The 16,273-nt window shown below is 39.6% G+C and overlaps 1 protein-coding gene across 1 annotated transcript in view; it reads right to left on the minus strand.

Moving 5' to 3' along the window:
- The window catches only part of ccdc146 (coiled-coil domain containing 146), a 54,202-nt gene that overhangs the window by 23,851 nt on the left and 14,078 nt on the right, over positions 1-16,273 (minus strand). Inside the window, exons 3-15 of the mRNA XM_022202892.2 lie at positions 13,254-13,336; positions 12,058-12,273; positions 9,057-9,114; positions 7,349-7,431; positions 7,045-7,138; positions 6,753-6,826; positions 5,694-5,921; positions 5,302-5,391; positions 4,415-4,511; positions 3,223-3,315; positions 1,989-2,156; positions 1,273-1,361; positions 132-296 (exon numbers count right to left, since the gene is read on the minus strand). Of these exons, the coding sequence (XP_022058584.2) occupies positions 132-296; positions 1,273-1,361; positions 1,989-2,156; positions 3,223-3,315; positions 4,415-4,511; positions 5,302-5,391; positions 5,694-5,921; positions 6,753-6,826; positions 7,045-7,138; positions 7,349-7,431; positions 9,057-9,114; positions 12,058-12,273; positions 13,254-13,336 (1,538 nt within the window). The remainder of the gene's footprint in view (positions 1-131; positions 297-1,272; positions 1,362-1,988; positions 2,157-3,222; positions 3,316-4,414; positions 4,512-5,301; positions 5,392-5,693; positions 5,922-6,752; positions 6,827-7,044; positions 7,139-7,348; positions 7,432-9,056; positions 9,115-12,057; positions 12,274-13,253; positions 13,337-16,273) is intronic.

Here is a 16,273-nt window from a genome sequence, read left to right on the forward strand (position 1 = left end):
TAACAAAACAAAAGTTTATAGCTTTCATTAAGGCAGGATTTGATGCAGTGCTGTTACACTATTTTATTCTAGATGTCTGTCTCTAAGCCAGTTAACCCTCGGCCCTCCCTCTATGAAACAAACAAACACACCTCTCCTTGTTGATGACGATGGTGCGTTGGATTTCCTTCTCATTTTCCAGGAGCTTTATCTGCTCTGTTAACTCTGTGATTGTCTGTGCGGCGATCTGCTTCAACTTGACATACTTATTCTTCTCTTCCATGATCATGTCACACAGTTTAGAATACTGAGATATTCTGAGGGGGGAAACCAGTGATTAGACGCGTTCTTCAACCGCGTTACAAAGTCAGACTCCCCAATCACAGCAGGTTTATGACATTTTTGTCATTTACCCCTATCCGTTTGTTGATCATTTGCATTTAATTAGCCAGTGGTAGCTGCGAGTTCATTATCTTTGTTTACCATCTTCCTAACTACTGTGGGATTTATATCCGTAGCCAGTGACAGTTATCAGTGGCTGATTAAAGTAATATGAACTGTACAGATAACATTTCCTGCAGCGGGTGTTAGATCTGCATGTACTTGTAAAGGAAAGTTTGGTAATACTGACAAAAAAGTGATTATAAATTGGCATAATCATCGCGGAGTAATTATCAAACTTTCATAATTCATCACAAGTGATCAGTGAATAGGAAAAAAATGTGACAGAACTCAAGTTTCATTCAGTCTGTTCATTAAATTTCAATGTTAAATTCATGTGTGAAATGTGAGCTGCAAACAACAATAACCACACAAGAGGATACACAACATTTCATTGTCATCCTGCCCTCTTTTTGCTTGTCTAGCTGCAATTTTGGGTGCCTGATTCCAGACTGTATTCTGCTGTCGTGACCCTAATAAACGTATTCATAAGTTTGCCGTTGCTGTCGTGGGTGGCGCTATAAGCATTAGTCTGTGTCTGAACACTGAAGTATGACCAATTAGTACGACATGGTGTTCTAGCCAGACAACATGCGCAGATGTCTGAATTAATTGTGATTCCTGCCCGTATGCAGATCAGAGGAGCCAAACAAATAACCAGGGAATCAATTATCGGTTGGCCACATTAATATTGTGCAGCGAAATCTCCATATTTCATTTCATTTTAGAGAGACAGCAAAAAACAGAAGATGTGAAGCCGAATGAGGAGGCGATTATGATTTCCCTAATACTGCATATTAACAGCCTCTCTGGAACATCCTTTTTTGCATATAGAGAAAACAACGGTGACACCTGCGCTGTAGTGTAGCGTTCAGCTTGTTGTGGTCCGCGATGATCAGGTCTTTTTCACGAAGCTCCCGCCGGATGTGCTGGTTCAATTGCTGCGAGTAGAATTAGGCAGGTAAAACTACAGCATCATCACCTCTGTGTGGGTGTGCTTCTATGTATATGTCTGTGCTCGCAAACATCAATCTACACTCATACTTGTGGGTGCACATTTCTCAGTATTGTAGCGGCTTCCCCTTCGGACTCTGAATAAATAAAAACAAAACAATAAATAAGTTAGCTGATCTCGCGGTTCTGTTTTCTCGGTATGGATTTTTATGAATTTCCTGTACGCTTTCATTTATTTTTGAGCTGGTCGATGTTGATTTGGGATTTCATTATTTACTAATCAGGAGAGAAAGGGTATGAATTTTTTAAAGGACGAGAAAGAACCGCTCTCCCTTCCGTAGATTAAATTCATTTGAACTTTCTATATTTCTAAATTGTTCTGAAATTACCCCACCGTGTGGATATAATATTGCGAGCATAGATGACATTCTTCAGAAATTGTGTTTTTGTCACCGAAAGCACCAAAAATATAAATCAGCTTTGTTTCTTCTTTGATGTTTTTAACACATTTAAGCGTGAAATGTGCATGTCTGTGTCTTCATAAATTATTAAATGCACTAATGATGACATCAAAACGTCTTTTAAATGTGTCATAGCGTGTGTTTGTATTGCACCTCAGCCCTGAGCAGTTCACGGTGCTTCTGGCCCCTCTCCTCTGCTTTGATCTGTGTGAGACATCTGAGGTTATGGAGCTCTTCTCTGAGGCGGTTTGACTCCCTCAGCAGCTCCTGAATCACCCCATACTGCTGCTTCTTCTGGCTCTCCTCCTCAACCGCTGATAGCTGCTTGGGAACACATTGTAGGCTATTGAAAAAATCTCATGACTGTTTCGATGAATGGGACAGCAAGGCAAAGTCTCCTAAGATGGATAGATGATGAAACTTTTCTGTGCAAAGTGCAGGCTTTTCCCCAAATGGATCATTAAAGTTTGCTGCGCGATATAGTATTAGAAAAGTATGCTATTTGAAATCTTCTGTTTCTTGCATTCACATAGGAAATGGAAGTTACAAGAAAAAGGGGGGGGAAAAAAAAGGTTTGAGACATAAATTAAAAGATCCCAGATTGTGCCCCTTTTCAGCAAATTAATGAAAGTCTCACCCAGAATCCCCAGAATGAGTCTTTTAATTTATTAACTCAAAATGCTGCAAAGATGATTCGTTTTACCGTGACTGCATAACTCCTGGTTTTAGTTCTGTTCTAAACAGCTTCATCCTTTTGCTGCTGTCCACATCTTCTTCAGGAAGAAAACTCTCCATGTCTTTGATTGACAGTTGTCTGCAGAGTATGTACTGTTCCTAGCTTTATCTATGAGCAAACATTTGGCATGAAAACATTATTAAATTTAAAGCACAGCTGTCGTTTTACCTTGTCTGTTCTCTGAGTTTGCCATTATTGTGGCAGAGCTGCAGCTTTAAAATGGCTCTGAAGTGACTGCTGATGAACATGGAGTCTAAGTGGGCTGCATTTTAGTCACTATTACTCACTCAATCTGTTGTCTGACAACAGAAACACAAGAAATATGCAAATGAGAACAACTTTACTGGGGATTTGGCTTTATTTGGTGTACTCTGCTTGTGCCTGAGACGGCAAGAGTTAGCAGAAGCAGCTCCAAAAAGAAAATAAACCTGGCGTACTGTGAGGCAGCTGCTCGTTCTGAATGGCTCACCTTGGAAGCAGCAGGGGATAAGGGGCAGGATTATGCAAAATAAAATACGTAAGCATGTTTTTTTTGTTCTTTTAGTGTTTTTTTTAAGAACCACAAAACAGGCACAAACAATACATTTTCACCATAAATCCGTGCTATAATTAAATCCCCTTTTGCTGTCAGTTTGAACCACACAGCCTCACCTGTTTTTGAAAGCTGACTTTGAGAGCATCCACCTCCTTCTGAAGCTCCATCCTTTGCTGAATGCTAGCCTCTCTTTTGGGCACAGCGTCTAACTGAAAATTCAGAAATGTTCAAATTTTCATTTTGCTATGACATCTTTCATCCGCTTGAAGTTGGCCCTGAATCTTAACAAATCTTCTCACACTTCATTCATAGTTCAGTCAGTGCACATTCACTCCCACATTAAACACTGACTGCAAAGCTGATGTCAGAGCCTCTGATAACCACTGGATCCAGAGACACTGCCTTGTGTTCAGCTGTATGAGCCACACTGCGAAATATTTAAAAGCTTCTAGCGCTCGGAGCAGGAACAGAATTACATGAATAAGCTTAAGGGTTTCAAAAAAAACCATAATGCAATACCACAATTATATTTCAGCTAGCTACATGAAGCACTAAATAATCATTATTAGCCCTCGTGCAGTGTAAAGCTCACAATGTAATACTTTGAAAATATTAAACCCATCAATCACATTCTGTTCAATTTAAATGTGATGCATTTCTGTGGCAACACCACAGACTCATTTAAGCAGCCGTCAGTCAAATTTATTGTGAGTAATTGTTCATGAGAGAGTTGTTATTAGTCGTTATTGGTTGTCAGTTTGAATGAATCATATTGCAGAACAGCATTGTTTTCATTGTTTCCTTAATGTGCGAATTCCCCAATGCAGTTTAGTGACTTCCGATCATATTGTTCTGTGCTGATGTGTTTCCGACGAGCAATGTTCTCTTCTTGTTTCCACTTTCTGTTTAAAAACTGTGCACATCAGTAAAATGACAGGAAGCTCACAAATGTAAAAGAAGTCCTTCTGGTGGAACAGACTCTTGATTTAATGTGGTGATTATTGCCACTGTGACATTTTGCACTCATAATACTCCCACACCTGTGTCAACACCTGAAAGTTTTTCCTCACCAATTGCCAACACCAGCAAAAAACATGTTTGCAGACAAAAAGCTGCTTGTATTAGACATTATGAGGCTTACTGGTAAAACCTAAGCTGCAATCTGAGGTGGTACGTGTACAAAAGTCCACGTTGTAGACTATTTTAACATAAAAGCTCCAAATGTCTCCAAGCAAGATCACTTATCACTTTAACACTCCAAATCTTAGTAGATGTATTACACGTGACGGTAACATTTCACATGTTCACCTGCACCAGCAACCTGTTGTAGACAGATTGTGTGAGTTCGAGCTGTTCTGTGGCCATGGTCAGTGCATGCTCCATCCTCTTGAGGACTTGCATCTGCCTGAGGAGAAACACAGGCACCTTTTAAATATTTATCATCATCATACGGCTGTGCCTCCTACACTTTCCAGCTGAAATTCATTGTCTCAAATATGGCTCTTTATACTGCATTGTATATGGATTCCTGTCAGATATGAAGGTTGTTCAGCTGTGTTTGGAATGCAGGGGATGAAATGTTTTGAACTTTTTGGTCTGTTGTTGAACTTAAAGTCTAATCCAAAATACATACGCTCACAAAAAAAAATCCATTACAACTCAGAGTGAAAGCGTATGCACATACTGAAGCTGACAAACCTGTAAAACATCCTCTTCTTGACTGAATATCTATCAGGACAATGCACTTACAATTTAACTCTAAAATATTGTAAAGAAGGGATGCTTCACAGTAAGTGCTAGCGTTTTTAACACTACAATTTTTAAAGTTCCATGTGGAGTTTTTGACCTCTAGCAATTCTATGGAGTTGTTTTTGCATAAACAGGTCTCACCTTAGCATAGCAATACAGCAACAGACATGCAGCACTGTGCTAACGGGGCAGGGAAGAGGAAGATTTCAAAATAGCAAATATGGATGTAAACAAAGCTGGATTTGCAATACTTAAATCTGGATTTGCTAGTGTTGTGAGGATAGAATTGCACTTGGCATCATTGTGAGAGCTCAAGGATAACACTAAACGCAAACATGTATTTAGTTTATTTAGAAGAAAGCACCACAGGGTACCTTTAAGGTCTTTTGTTATGTGCAGGCTCATTTGCATGTGGGAGGGGTGCTGAGTCACACATCGTTCTTTACCTGTTTTTCTCCCTGAGCTGCACAGATTGGCTCTCAAACAGGTGCTTTCTGTCAGACATGATGCTCTTCAGCTTCATTTCCAGGATGCCTCTGGTAACGAAAAACACAGCGACATGCATGCATTTATAAAATGCCAAATCAAATACTGTATTTTCATCTTAATCTACAATAATTATCTTACTCAAACTGATTTTTTTTCTTGTAAGTGCCCTCAGCATGGTTTATCTTGTAAATATGCTTTTGGATATTTTAGTGTGTGTACACAGTGACAGGAAATGGGGAAATTCACTGCTCAGGCCACTTACTCCCTTGTGCTATGTCCTCTGACCTCTCAGCTTTCAGGTCATCTAATACTTTTCACTTTTGATGTTGACAGTGGAGGAAGTCTGTACCTGTTGCCCATGAATTCCGCCATCTCCTCCCTGCTGATTTCCTGCTCTTTCAGCAGCTGTCTGTTGTCCCTCTGACTGGCCTCTACTTGGACCCTGAGACCCTCCTGCTCCTGCATCACCTCCTCCCTCTTCCTCCTGATGGAATGGTTACGCTCATCCACCTTCTTCACTTGCCGCTCCACTTCTGAAATCTCCATATTTAGTGCTTGTATCTTCTTCACTGCAGCTCTGGTGACCAAAAAAAAAAAAAAGAACATACCAAGAATAAATGCAAGTATGAGAAGAGGATAAAAGCACCCTCTGATTCTCAGTACTGTCTCTGTAAGAGTGCATATCTTATGAAATAGCAGCATGTGCATCCATCTTTTACATACACCCCCCAGAAGTCCTCAGCTTTGTGAATTTGAAATTACAAGTCACAGCCCGCGTGGCTCAGTTCCTCTGCATTACTTGCAAGCCAAATATTAATTTGAAATAAACATAAAAGGGAGCAGCAGCGACGCCGTGAGTGAAGCATCCCTGCAGCTGCATTTGCATTCAAAAATTAACAACGCCCGACACACGTGGTCGTCATTTGTTATCAAATTAGAAGGATTGACACCTTTAAATTAGAACCGCTGCGCTAATAGCACCCAATGTTTCAGCTCATTATTTGGAAGAAATAATTCAGTGCCACAAGAATTCAAAGTCTGCTGAACATCAAAAGCTGGGGATTGGAGACATAATTTACAGAGAGGAAGCTGAACAAGTATAAAACTGAAAAATTATGGTTGAAGGTAGGAAATGTGGAATAACAGACATCAGTAGTTCTGTTACAAATCAGGATCGATGAGAAGTTTACACTCAGCAGAAACAAGTAAATGAGCAAAATTTTTCCATGATTTAAAACTGGAATTTTATTGGATTTAAGATGGAATGTAGATGAAGAGGTGGAGATTTCAGAATAAATGTGGCCCTTACTGTCTTTTCTCGTCTGTATTATCTGACTGCAGCACCCTAACAGGCTGAACAGGAAATCTCATCCCCAGTAAAACCTATGAAAGGGTTAAATATACTTACTCCCTTTTCGAGCGTTTCCGTTCGGTCTCCTTTAAAATCTGGTCAGGTATACTGATGAGCCGCGCTTTCTCAGCCTTGTAACAGCCACGCCGACACATGCGAACACAAATGGAGGGGTGCAAACGATTTGTTATTTTATCGATGATGTGCTGTAAGCGATGCTCTCTCTCTCACACACACACACACACACACACACACACACACACACACACACACACACACACACACACACACACACACACACACACACACACACACACACACACACACACACACACACACACACACACACCTCTTTAAGCTCTATCATCCCCTTCTTGTCTTCCAGCTGTTTCTGTTCTTTCAATATCTGCATTTCATGGGTTTCCACATCTTCAATCAAGCTTCTGTGTGGGGAGCGGGAGAAAAATGAACACAGAAGTGCATTTATCTTCAGAGTAATTTTCATTAGCAGCAGCTGAAGTGCTTCTTATTAACTGGAAGCCATAGATGAACACAAGAATATAGCTATTAAAAAGAAGCAAACAGAAATTAAGACATTGTAATGAAGACATCGTGAACGGAGTGACTAAAGTTAGAACTTCAGGATGGCATACCTGATTTCCGTTTGTCTCTGGGTCACCTCTTTCTTCAGATCCTCATATTTGTCCTGCACGGCCTTTATATTGCTCTCCAGCCCCTACAGGACCCACCAACAGCATAGAAATTAGATCACACATCGAGAATATCAAGTCAGTGGTGAGAATTTAATTGAGGGGAAGTGAAAATAAAATAGCTTTTCCTCAGAGTCTGAGCATTAAGCATAACTCAGAGTTGGAGTTATAGGTAGAAGCACTTTCACTTTAAGCATTTGCTGCATCAGAGGTGCATGCAATTGATGAAAAATACCAAATTTTGCAGCAAAATTTCTTCTTGAACTTGACTCCAATGTATTTTCCTATTGTTAGGAAGCCTGAGAAGCATTTCAGTTTAGCTCTTGGTTAATTATGCTCTTTATCTGAACGATAAAAACAGTATCTAATTAATAATGACGGCGACTTAACTCTGCAGACAAAACTATGAAAATAATCACCAGCTATCTTTGTTCCAGCTTCTAAAAGGGCAACTTGTGGCTTTATGCTGTATCCATCTACCAGACAAAGAAAATAATTAGAAATGTTCTGTATGTAAGCTTATTAATCATGTCTGACAGGTGTGTGTGCTTGTGTGTTGCAGAGTATGGAAATTGCAAACTCCCCCGAGTTCAGACATGTTGTTGGTTCAATATGGCATGTTGTTTCAATTAAACTGAGAAAGAGACTCATAAAATGCACTTTTACACATATACTCCATTAACTGAATAAATTGCCTGAAATGTTGGAGGAAAGGTAGTGTCTTCTTTAATTCATACAAGCAATGCTATTCTTCGCTTGGATGCTTGAATATAATTTAACCACCTACTTTCAATACAAGAAATGTGAAGACTTTAAAGTATTTTTTTTTTTATTTCTATGGAGCACAAATTCATACAGGAAGCAAGTACGTTTTTCATTAACTAGTCTATTTTCAGTTCATGTATTTGTATTTCTTGCCGGTTCAACTCCTGCAAATCCACATAATCAAGTCAGATGTTTTAGCACATTTGTGATAGTAGTTTGCAACCACAACATATCCAGCAGTTAATAGTGCAAGTTGCTGAATTCAATCTACAAGTTATCCAAAGCCCAGGCTCTAAGCTTCTTTTGCCATTAGAGGAAGAGGCAGCAGAATGTAGAAAGTTGTCCGACTGGAGAATTGTAAATGCGATGCTCCTCGAGCCTAGCCAAAGCATCTTCGATTCATTCTGGTACTTCTCACTAGATTGTCTAAAACAAATGTGATTTTTAGAGCTGATGATTCCCACAATTACTGTAGATCTTCACGTCCATACACATAGTGACAGTGGTACATTATATTGTGATTGACGTCTAATAGAATGAATAAAAAAGTAAAATGGAGTTAACATGCTCTGCAGCATTACAAAGTACGACTGACATCACACAGCATCAAGTTACATCAATAGTCTTTGTGTCATTGCTACCTTGACTTGCCTGCTTAACTGTTTAAACCCTCTCTCCATGCAAGGATTAAAACTTGTCCAACTTGCTCGCCATTCTTTTGACTAAATAGAAGGTTGGAATGAAAAATGTTTTAGCTTCATATGGAGGGATTAAGTCTGGATGAAGGCTTAAAGTAAAACTCATATTTATCCTCTTTCAAGACCGCTGTTCTAGTAGTAATCCATGCCTCAGAAACCAGACCTGGATGGTGAATTGATGAACTTACAGCAGGTTTTGTCTGAATCTCATTCTCTTTCTCCAGATACTGCTTCTCCTCCCAGAGACTGCATAAGCGTGAGGTGAGGTGAGGTAAGGCGAAGCGAGAGGAGCAGAGCATATAGGCGTGGAGAAGAGAGAATGCAAAAAAAGAGAACAACATAAATGAGTTTTTAAGAGACAGAAATGTCACGTTTCAGTTCCTGTTTCAACTGAAAAAGGAATGCACAGACCTGAACCAGCATTTGCATTTTTAAAATCTGACTAATATGCAGTTTCTAACAAAACTCCCACCAAAAAGCAAAGATGCAGAACTCATTCATTATTAAAATACATGTCAAAAAGTGTTTTAATAAGTTGCTTATATTAGTAATTTAATAATAAACCTACAAGCTGGACTGGCAAACACACAAACAGTGTATAAATGCAAGTTTCATCTTACGTAAGCACATAAATCTTAGGTATGGAATGAATGTGCATATAAAAATTGTTTCTGTGAATTTTTCATCCCCCTGCAGCAGATGCTTTTTGAGCAGTTGATTAAAGTTCGTATGAAATAATTTCAAGTCAGCTCTGTCATTATGAAAAACCTTACAATAGCATATACTGTACAGCTGCATGTTTCACAAAGTAAATGATATTAATCTTCCTGACAAGTTGATATATATTGGATATTAACTGATATACGGGGAAAAATGCATGAATGCTACAATCTGTGATGGGGAAAAGTGCTGAATTCCTGTGTATGTGTTTGGCTAAAGATAAAGGACACGATGGTTTTAAAAGCATATTTGCATGGTGAGCATCTGCTTGTCATATGCAGACTGATAGCCATGTGGGCAAGAGGGGAGAAAGGAAAAAGAACAGGAAAAAAAAGTCAGGGGAAAAAAGGAGGGAGGGGGGGAGAGAGATAGCTGAGGCCAGAGGGGATGAAAGAAAGAGTGGAAAGAGAGGGACAAACTAGATGGTGAGAGTACAAGAGAGTTCACGAGCAAAAGCTGTCACAAATAATATGCACACTCAGTGTGTAATACTGTCTATTACTGCATTCTCAGAGAATGCTCTGCAAGTGCTTTTCATTTAATATTTCAATTACTGCTGGGCCTACAACTCTTTGCCCCAGTGTGTGTGTGTGCTACGCACGAAAAACCACACCACAGATCATATCTTTGCCATACAGTGTCGAGTTTATGTGCAGCGAGGGGCTTAATATTGCTGAGGCAATCCAAAGTCAAACGCAATGCAGGAAAGATAAGCGTAATGATTGAGTAAATAAGGTTTATTAGCAAGATTACAGTAGAGCTTTTTTTCTTCTTCTGACTTTCTAAGATAAATTTTCATTTCACTATCGCTCCAGAGTTTTAGCGGCAGAAAATATTTCTTAATAATGTGCGCCAGTGGTTCCAAACCAGATGCCAATCAGGGAAGTTCAAATTAATCAGATTACCAGGTAAGATACATCCATCCATTATCTATACACCACTTAATCCTCATTAGGGTAGCAGGGGGGCTGGAGTCTATCACAGATGACACTTTGAACAGGTTACCAGTCTATCACAGGCTACACAGAGGCAAACAATCATACTCACATTCACACCCACCGACAATTTAGAATCATCAATTAATGTTTTTGCAAAGAGAGAACATGCAGAAAGGTCCCAGGCCAATGCTAGGACTCTAACTGGTGATCTTCTAGATCCAAGGCGACGATGCTAACCACTGACCTACTGTGCAGCCCAGGTAAGATACAGTATTTCTTCAAACATTGCTCCACTTAAGCTCTACTTACTCTTAAGCCTCTTCATACTTACTGATATATTCATTCAAACCTCATGCACATATTAAAAGCTATTACCACCTTTTTCGTATATGTGTAGCTTTTCTATTCCTTTCATAGACTTTATCCAGGTGTCATACACTTTTCAGACCCCCTCAGATGATTACATTATCATGTACTCAATGTTCAATGCAGAATAAAATGATGCAAAATTGTGAGAGGTCACACGTAGACATCATGTGTTTTCAAGAGTCGGAAGCCAAAATGTTTGGGAACCACTGGTGTATGTTATCATGTTGCTTAGCAATATTCCAGTAACCTCCCTCTGGCACTTGAAAAAGTGGAGTTTGTGTACAGAGAAGTGAGAGATACTCGAATGAGCCTGTTATTTTCCATTTCTGTGGGTGTGTTTGACCTTTTGGACAAGTTGAGTTGGGGGAGGAAAGAAAAACCTGCAGCAGAAAAGAGGGAAATTGGTTGCAATGAGAGAAGAGACTCATGGGAGTGAAGGGAAGGGATGAGAGAAGAGGAACAGAAACAACCACAAGACTGGTGTATAAAAAAAAACTTAACTAGTGTCGAGAGCTCAGGCAAGTAAACGTATCATAAATTGTGTACTCATAGTTTTCTCGATGTCATAAATCTTTGGGAAAATAAAACCAGCAAGATAATAACAATAAATTCACTTAAAAAGTAGTGTTTTTATTCCTATTAAAGTGAAAGAAATGCTGCAGGCCAAGCGATGCACAAACACGGCATCAATACTATTTGTGTGTGTGTGTGTGTGTGTTTCTTAAACTCTTTCACCTTCACCTCCATCCAAAGTCAATAAAAAGATGCTGCCTCATGTAGCTCACCTCAGTGTTTGGTTCCCACTTACTTAGATGTGACTGTGCGTGCACATCTTTCTCCTGTGTGTAGACCTCCATGCACTCCCCTCCTAACATACACAACCACTCTCCTCACCACTCCAATTTCACTTCTGTGTTTTGTCCTTACTCTCTTCTGTCTCTTGGGTTCCTCTCAGAAGTGTGAAGTGTGTATTTCTGTGTGTGTTTGTGTGTGACACAGCCGCAGCGAAATTTGACAGAAATTGGTAATGGATGTCTTTTATTGAATCAAATGGCAGTTTTATTTGATTCATTTGACTCGATACCTGACTGAAAATGAAATGTGCGGCATCAATGATTGCAATAATGGTGTGTGTAAATCTGTGTATATATACACAGCTCACCACTTCAGTTCATGTTGTGTCTTGTACTCTCTCTCCTCAGCACCTTTCAGTTCATTGTATGCCTGGAGGAGCTGTTGCCTCAGTTCGTTGACCTCACTTTGAGGCTCCTCCGAGGTGCTCTGCTCCTCTGTACTCTCCACCTTGGCCCGAAGCCTCTCCAGCTCAGCACGACATCGCTTTGCTTCTCCCAAAAGCTGGATCTCACAGTCCTGAGTACTGTTGGATAAAACGATGATTTAAGTATGTGGTATTTTGTATATACACCTCATATAACTTCTGGGTTCATTTAAACACACTTTAACAATCCAAAAGCTGATTAGGATTACGCACTGGATCCTTACTCAGGTCGTCCCAAGGACCATGGAATATTGTTGAATTTTCGGTTCATTTAGCCATTAAAAAAAGTAAATATGAACATGAGTTTTCCTGCTTTCTGGAAATGGTGAGTCATAATACCGCCTGAGAATGTTTTCATGTTTTATTAATTAACAGTTGACTGGATCTCGTGATTCTTTTCTCAGGAAAACAACCCTTTACTGTCAGATAAAGGACAAAACATGTAACTGCAAGTTACCAGAATCCAGCCTTTACAAAATGCTTGTAAACACACAGTAGCTGCTCATTTTCATGATAGACTTCTGAGCACTGATCCAATTAAATTTAATGTGTGCATTCAGGTTTTCTTGTTATAACAAGTAATTGGGGTCTCAGAAGCTAATTTCACTTTCTAATATGCACCTTGGTGATTTGAAGAATCTGTTGAATCCATTCAGGATTTGATAAGGATTAGAAAGTAGTATGTTTAGGCCAGGGATTTTTTTTTATTAAACATGTTTTCAATAGTAGTTGTATTGGTTGAAACTTGTTTACACTCCCTCAGGAACAAACTTTGTACATATTAGGACTTTCGACCCCAAAAAATGGAGTGATAAATAAACCTAATCCAAGCTTTAAATTGTGTCTTCAGAAGCTACCTCTATATTTTTTCCCTCGAGTACACAAGAGTAGTACTGGATCTGATAAGAACTTGTTCAAGGACACTTCTGTTGGAAGCGTTCTGGCTGTCACAAAAATTGACCACAGGTCTCTACATATTTATTTGATGCGCTGTGCTCAGCTCTGTTGTGGTCAAATATTGATTGAAATGTACAATACAAATGTGAAGGAGTTTCATCAAGAAAAACAGTAAAGCATACCTCTTCAAGGTATCGTGGAGCAGCTTGTAGCTGGCTTTGAGTTTGATTTCTTTGGTCTGGCTGATCTTGCCCAGCGACAACAACTGAAAAACACAAAGGAGGAATATTACCAAGAATACTGGATTTGGGGACACAAACTGAGCGGCATTTCCAAACTCCTATCGGCATATGCCTGTTTGGGTTTGTCAGCTCAGGTTTCATTATTTCGGAGTCTCTGATCTGACCCCAAAGCTGCCTCTACAAAAGCTAAAATATTAATAGCATATCACATTCTGTGGAAATCTCTTGTTTCCATTTTTTTCCTTGATTGAATATTCAATAAAGCAAAACGGCAAGAAACCAGATAGACTTCTGATCAGTAAGCGGTTTTGTGCAATATTATTTAATGGCAAAATTAAGTTTCAGAAGTTGAAAACTAACTCACAAGAGACTCTTATTTCTAACTCCGGTTTCAAATTTCATAACAGTCAGAACATTTTACCAAAAAAAAATGCCTCATTTCTGCTGTAATATGCAGAAATTTCAGTTGCAGCTGTAAGTAAAAGCTCTTGTATCTGTCTGAACTCGCCAACACAGAATGATCGCCCACAAGAAAGCTCTGGAGAACAACACGAAAGATCCATCCAAAGCTGGCAAATATCACTAAATCATCCCATCAGGATCAGTCACAAAAACAAACATGAACTATCTGCAATCTCTAAAGGGTAAGAGCATTTATTGGAAACGGACCATGTGTCTAATAAGTACCTGCAGTTCACTTTTGCAGGTACCATTAGCCCTGAGGGAGTTTTTTTTTTAAAGTTTAAAAAAAACTACAATCAGAACAGCAACAACAAAGATATCAGGTCAAAAGCACTGCAAAAGGGAAATTATCTAAAAAGGGAGTTCTCTGTGTACGCAACAGTGATAGAAAACAGAGGACAGGTGTTTTTTGCTTCTTATCTTCAGAGCCAGGTTGGTAGAGTTGGGAGTAATGAGGGATAGCCTTGTCTGTATCAAAGAGCTGCAGGACTGAGGATATCTCAGGTCAGACTGTGTAGCAAGCAATCTAACGGTAACAAACACACAAACATTCTGATTACACACACATATGTGGAGTGATATCTCGTCCTGACTTCAAACATTAGGAAAAGGCGATTATGTTTTCTGATTCATCCCATTGTAGTGTTTATCTGGCTATTGTCAAAAGTGCTCGCAAGCGTCCAACCACGTTCCAAGGGCTGAAAGGACAGAGATATGAATGTTGTGAACGATGTAGATTAGGACTCTTGTTAATATGATTTATTCAGAGCTTTTTTTTCCTCCCTGTTAAGTCACCCAAGGTCGCATTACTACAAGGAAAAACTATAACAAGCATTACGCTCACATCTTAAAGTGTTAAGTGGGTTACCTGGTCTCAAATGATCTTTTAAACTGCAATTTCAGTCAGTATAGGAATTATAATTCCTCAGGAGGGGAAACTGTCATTGCTCTGACACAAAAACAATTTAAAACTGAATTAGAGGCTATTCTCTCAAGCGGTCAGTTTTGTGTTTTCAGCAGTACAGATGACAGTGATGGAAGAAACATCCCCGACTGTACACCGAGCATTTATCTGAGAGGAGCAGCCTGAAGCAGTTTCGGGCAGCCTCTCTAATTCTGCTGCCAAAACTTATCTTCAGCAGCAGAGAGGCTTTTTATGGGGCGGCTGCATGAGGCTAACATGTGGCAAAGCACCTCAGAAGTGAGATAGAGACAATCACCCGCGAGATATTTATGCGGACACGTGGACACTCGTACCTGTCCATCTTCTCCCACCCTCGCTCACTCACACCAGCAGGCATGTGATCTGTGCTGCAGAACAGCACTGAAACCTTCCAGGAATATGAGCGTGTAAGGCGGCAGGTATGCGGAGTGTGTAACAAAAAGAAGCTGTGGGCTTTACGACTCTGCACCCTCGGGGAGAAAAATAATGACAATCGCCACGAAGCACAGCCCTGCATTCCACCGTGTGATGAGAGAGCCACCATCCTTCTCTCGCCGCCTCTACCTTCATGTCCTCATATTGACTGTTTGAATTGGAGTGGAGCCTATACAGCCAGATTGAATCACTTTGTAAGGAGAAGTTTTCTGCTGAAATATTTTCCCCTTTCTCGAGTGTTCCTCCACCAGGGCTGTGAGCCACTTCTGTAGATGAGATCAGTTACTTGAAACTGTGTCACTTCTCTAGAAATATGACATGTGCATGAGACATCTATTGCCTCAGAATAATAAACAAAAAAAAAGCTCCAATTGCAGGTCCCGTGGTTATGAATCACATAAATAACTGAAACAATAACGATGTCTCACAAACAAATAATCAGTGCCAAGTTAATGAACCTACAAGAAGCTTATAACAAAACTCCAAGTAGGGTAACATTAAGGTCTGAGAGAGTCACTGTTAGGACTGTTAGCGCCGCAGAATTCATTTTAATAGCTTCCATTGCTTAATAACTTCTATAAGATGCTCCATGAGATTGCCTAATGTATGAATGATGCTTGTGGCAGAGAATGACTGCAATTTCAATAACGGCAGTCCTAATACCACCAAAAATTGACCACAACGCCACATCTTTAGCCTATATACAAAAACAAGTATATTACTCATTCGCTAATTAATAAAGGCTTCATTATATGTTTGCATTGTTAAATATTTAAACAAACTAAACCGATCCATAAATCCAGGCCTGGTGACACGATGGCAGTTAAAGTTTTCATCTATTTTAAATCACTATGGTGTAATCTTCTCATAGATAGGTTCACACTGTCCCATAAACATACATCTGCATTCTGGAATTGTCTTTAAAGAAGGCACTGATTGTAATATTTCAGCTCAAGAGTTCAGTTTCTCACCTACGAGATCCCTGTAGAGGAGGCGAGTTAAAGTTTTCTCTAAGCCCATATTGTTGTAATTCCAGGGCGTTGTTGAACAGACTAATGCTTTGTTTATTTCTATTTCCAAAATGTCCCACTTCCCTTCATTAAAACACCAGAACTTACTC

The sequence above is a fragment of the Acanthochromis polyacanthus genome, chromosome 1, assembly GCF_021347895.1.
Source record: "Acanthochromis polyacanthus isolate Apoly-LR-REF ecotype Palm Island chromosome 1, KAUST_Apoly_ChrSc, whole genome shotgun sequence".
Classification (NCBI taxonomy): Eukaryota; Metazoa; Chordata; class Actinopteri; family Pomacentridae; genus Acanthochromis; species Acanthochromis polyacanthus.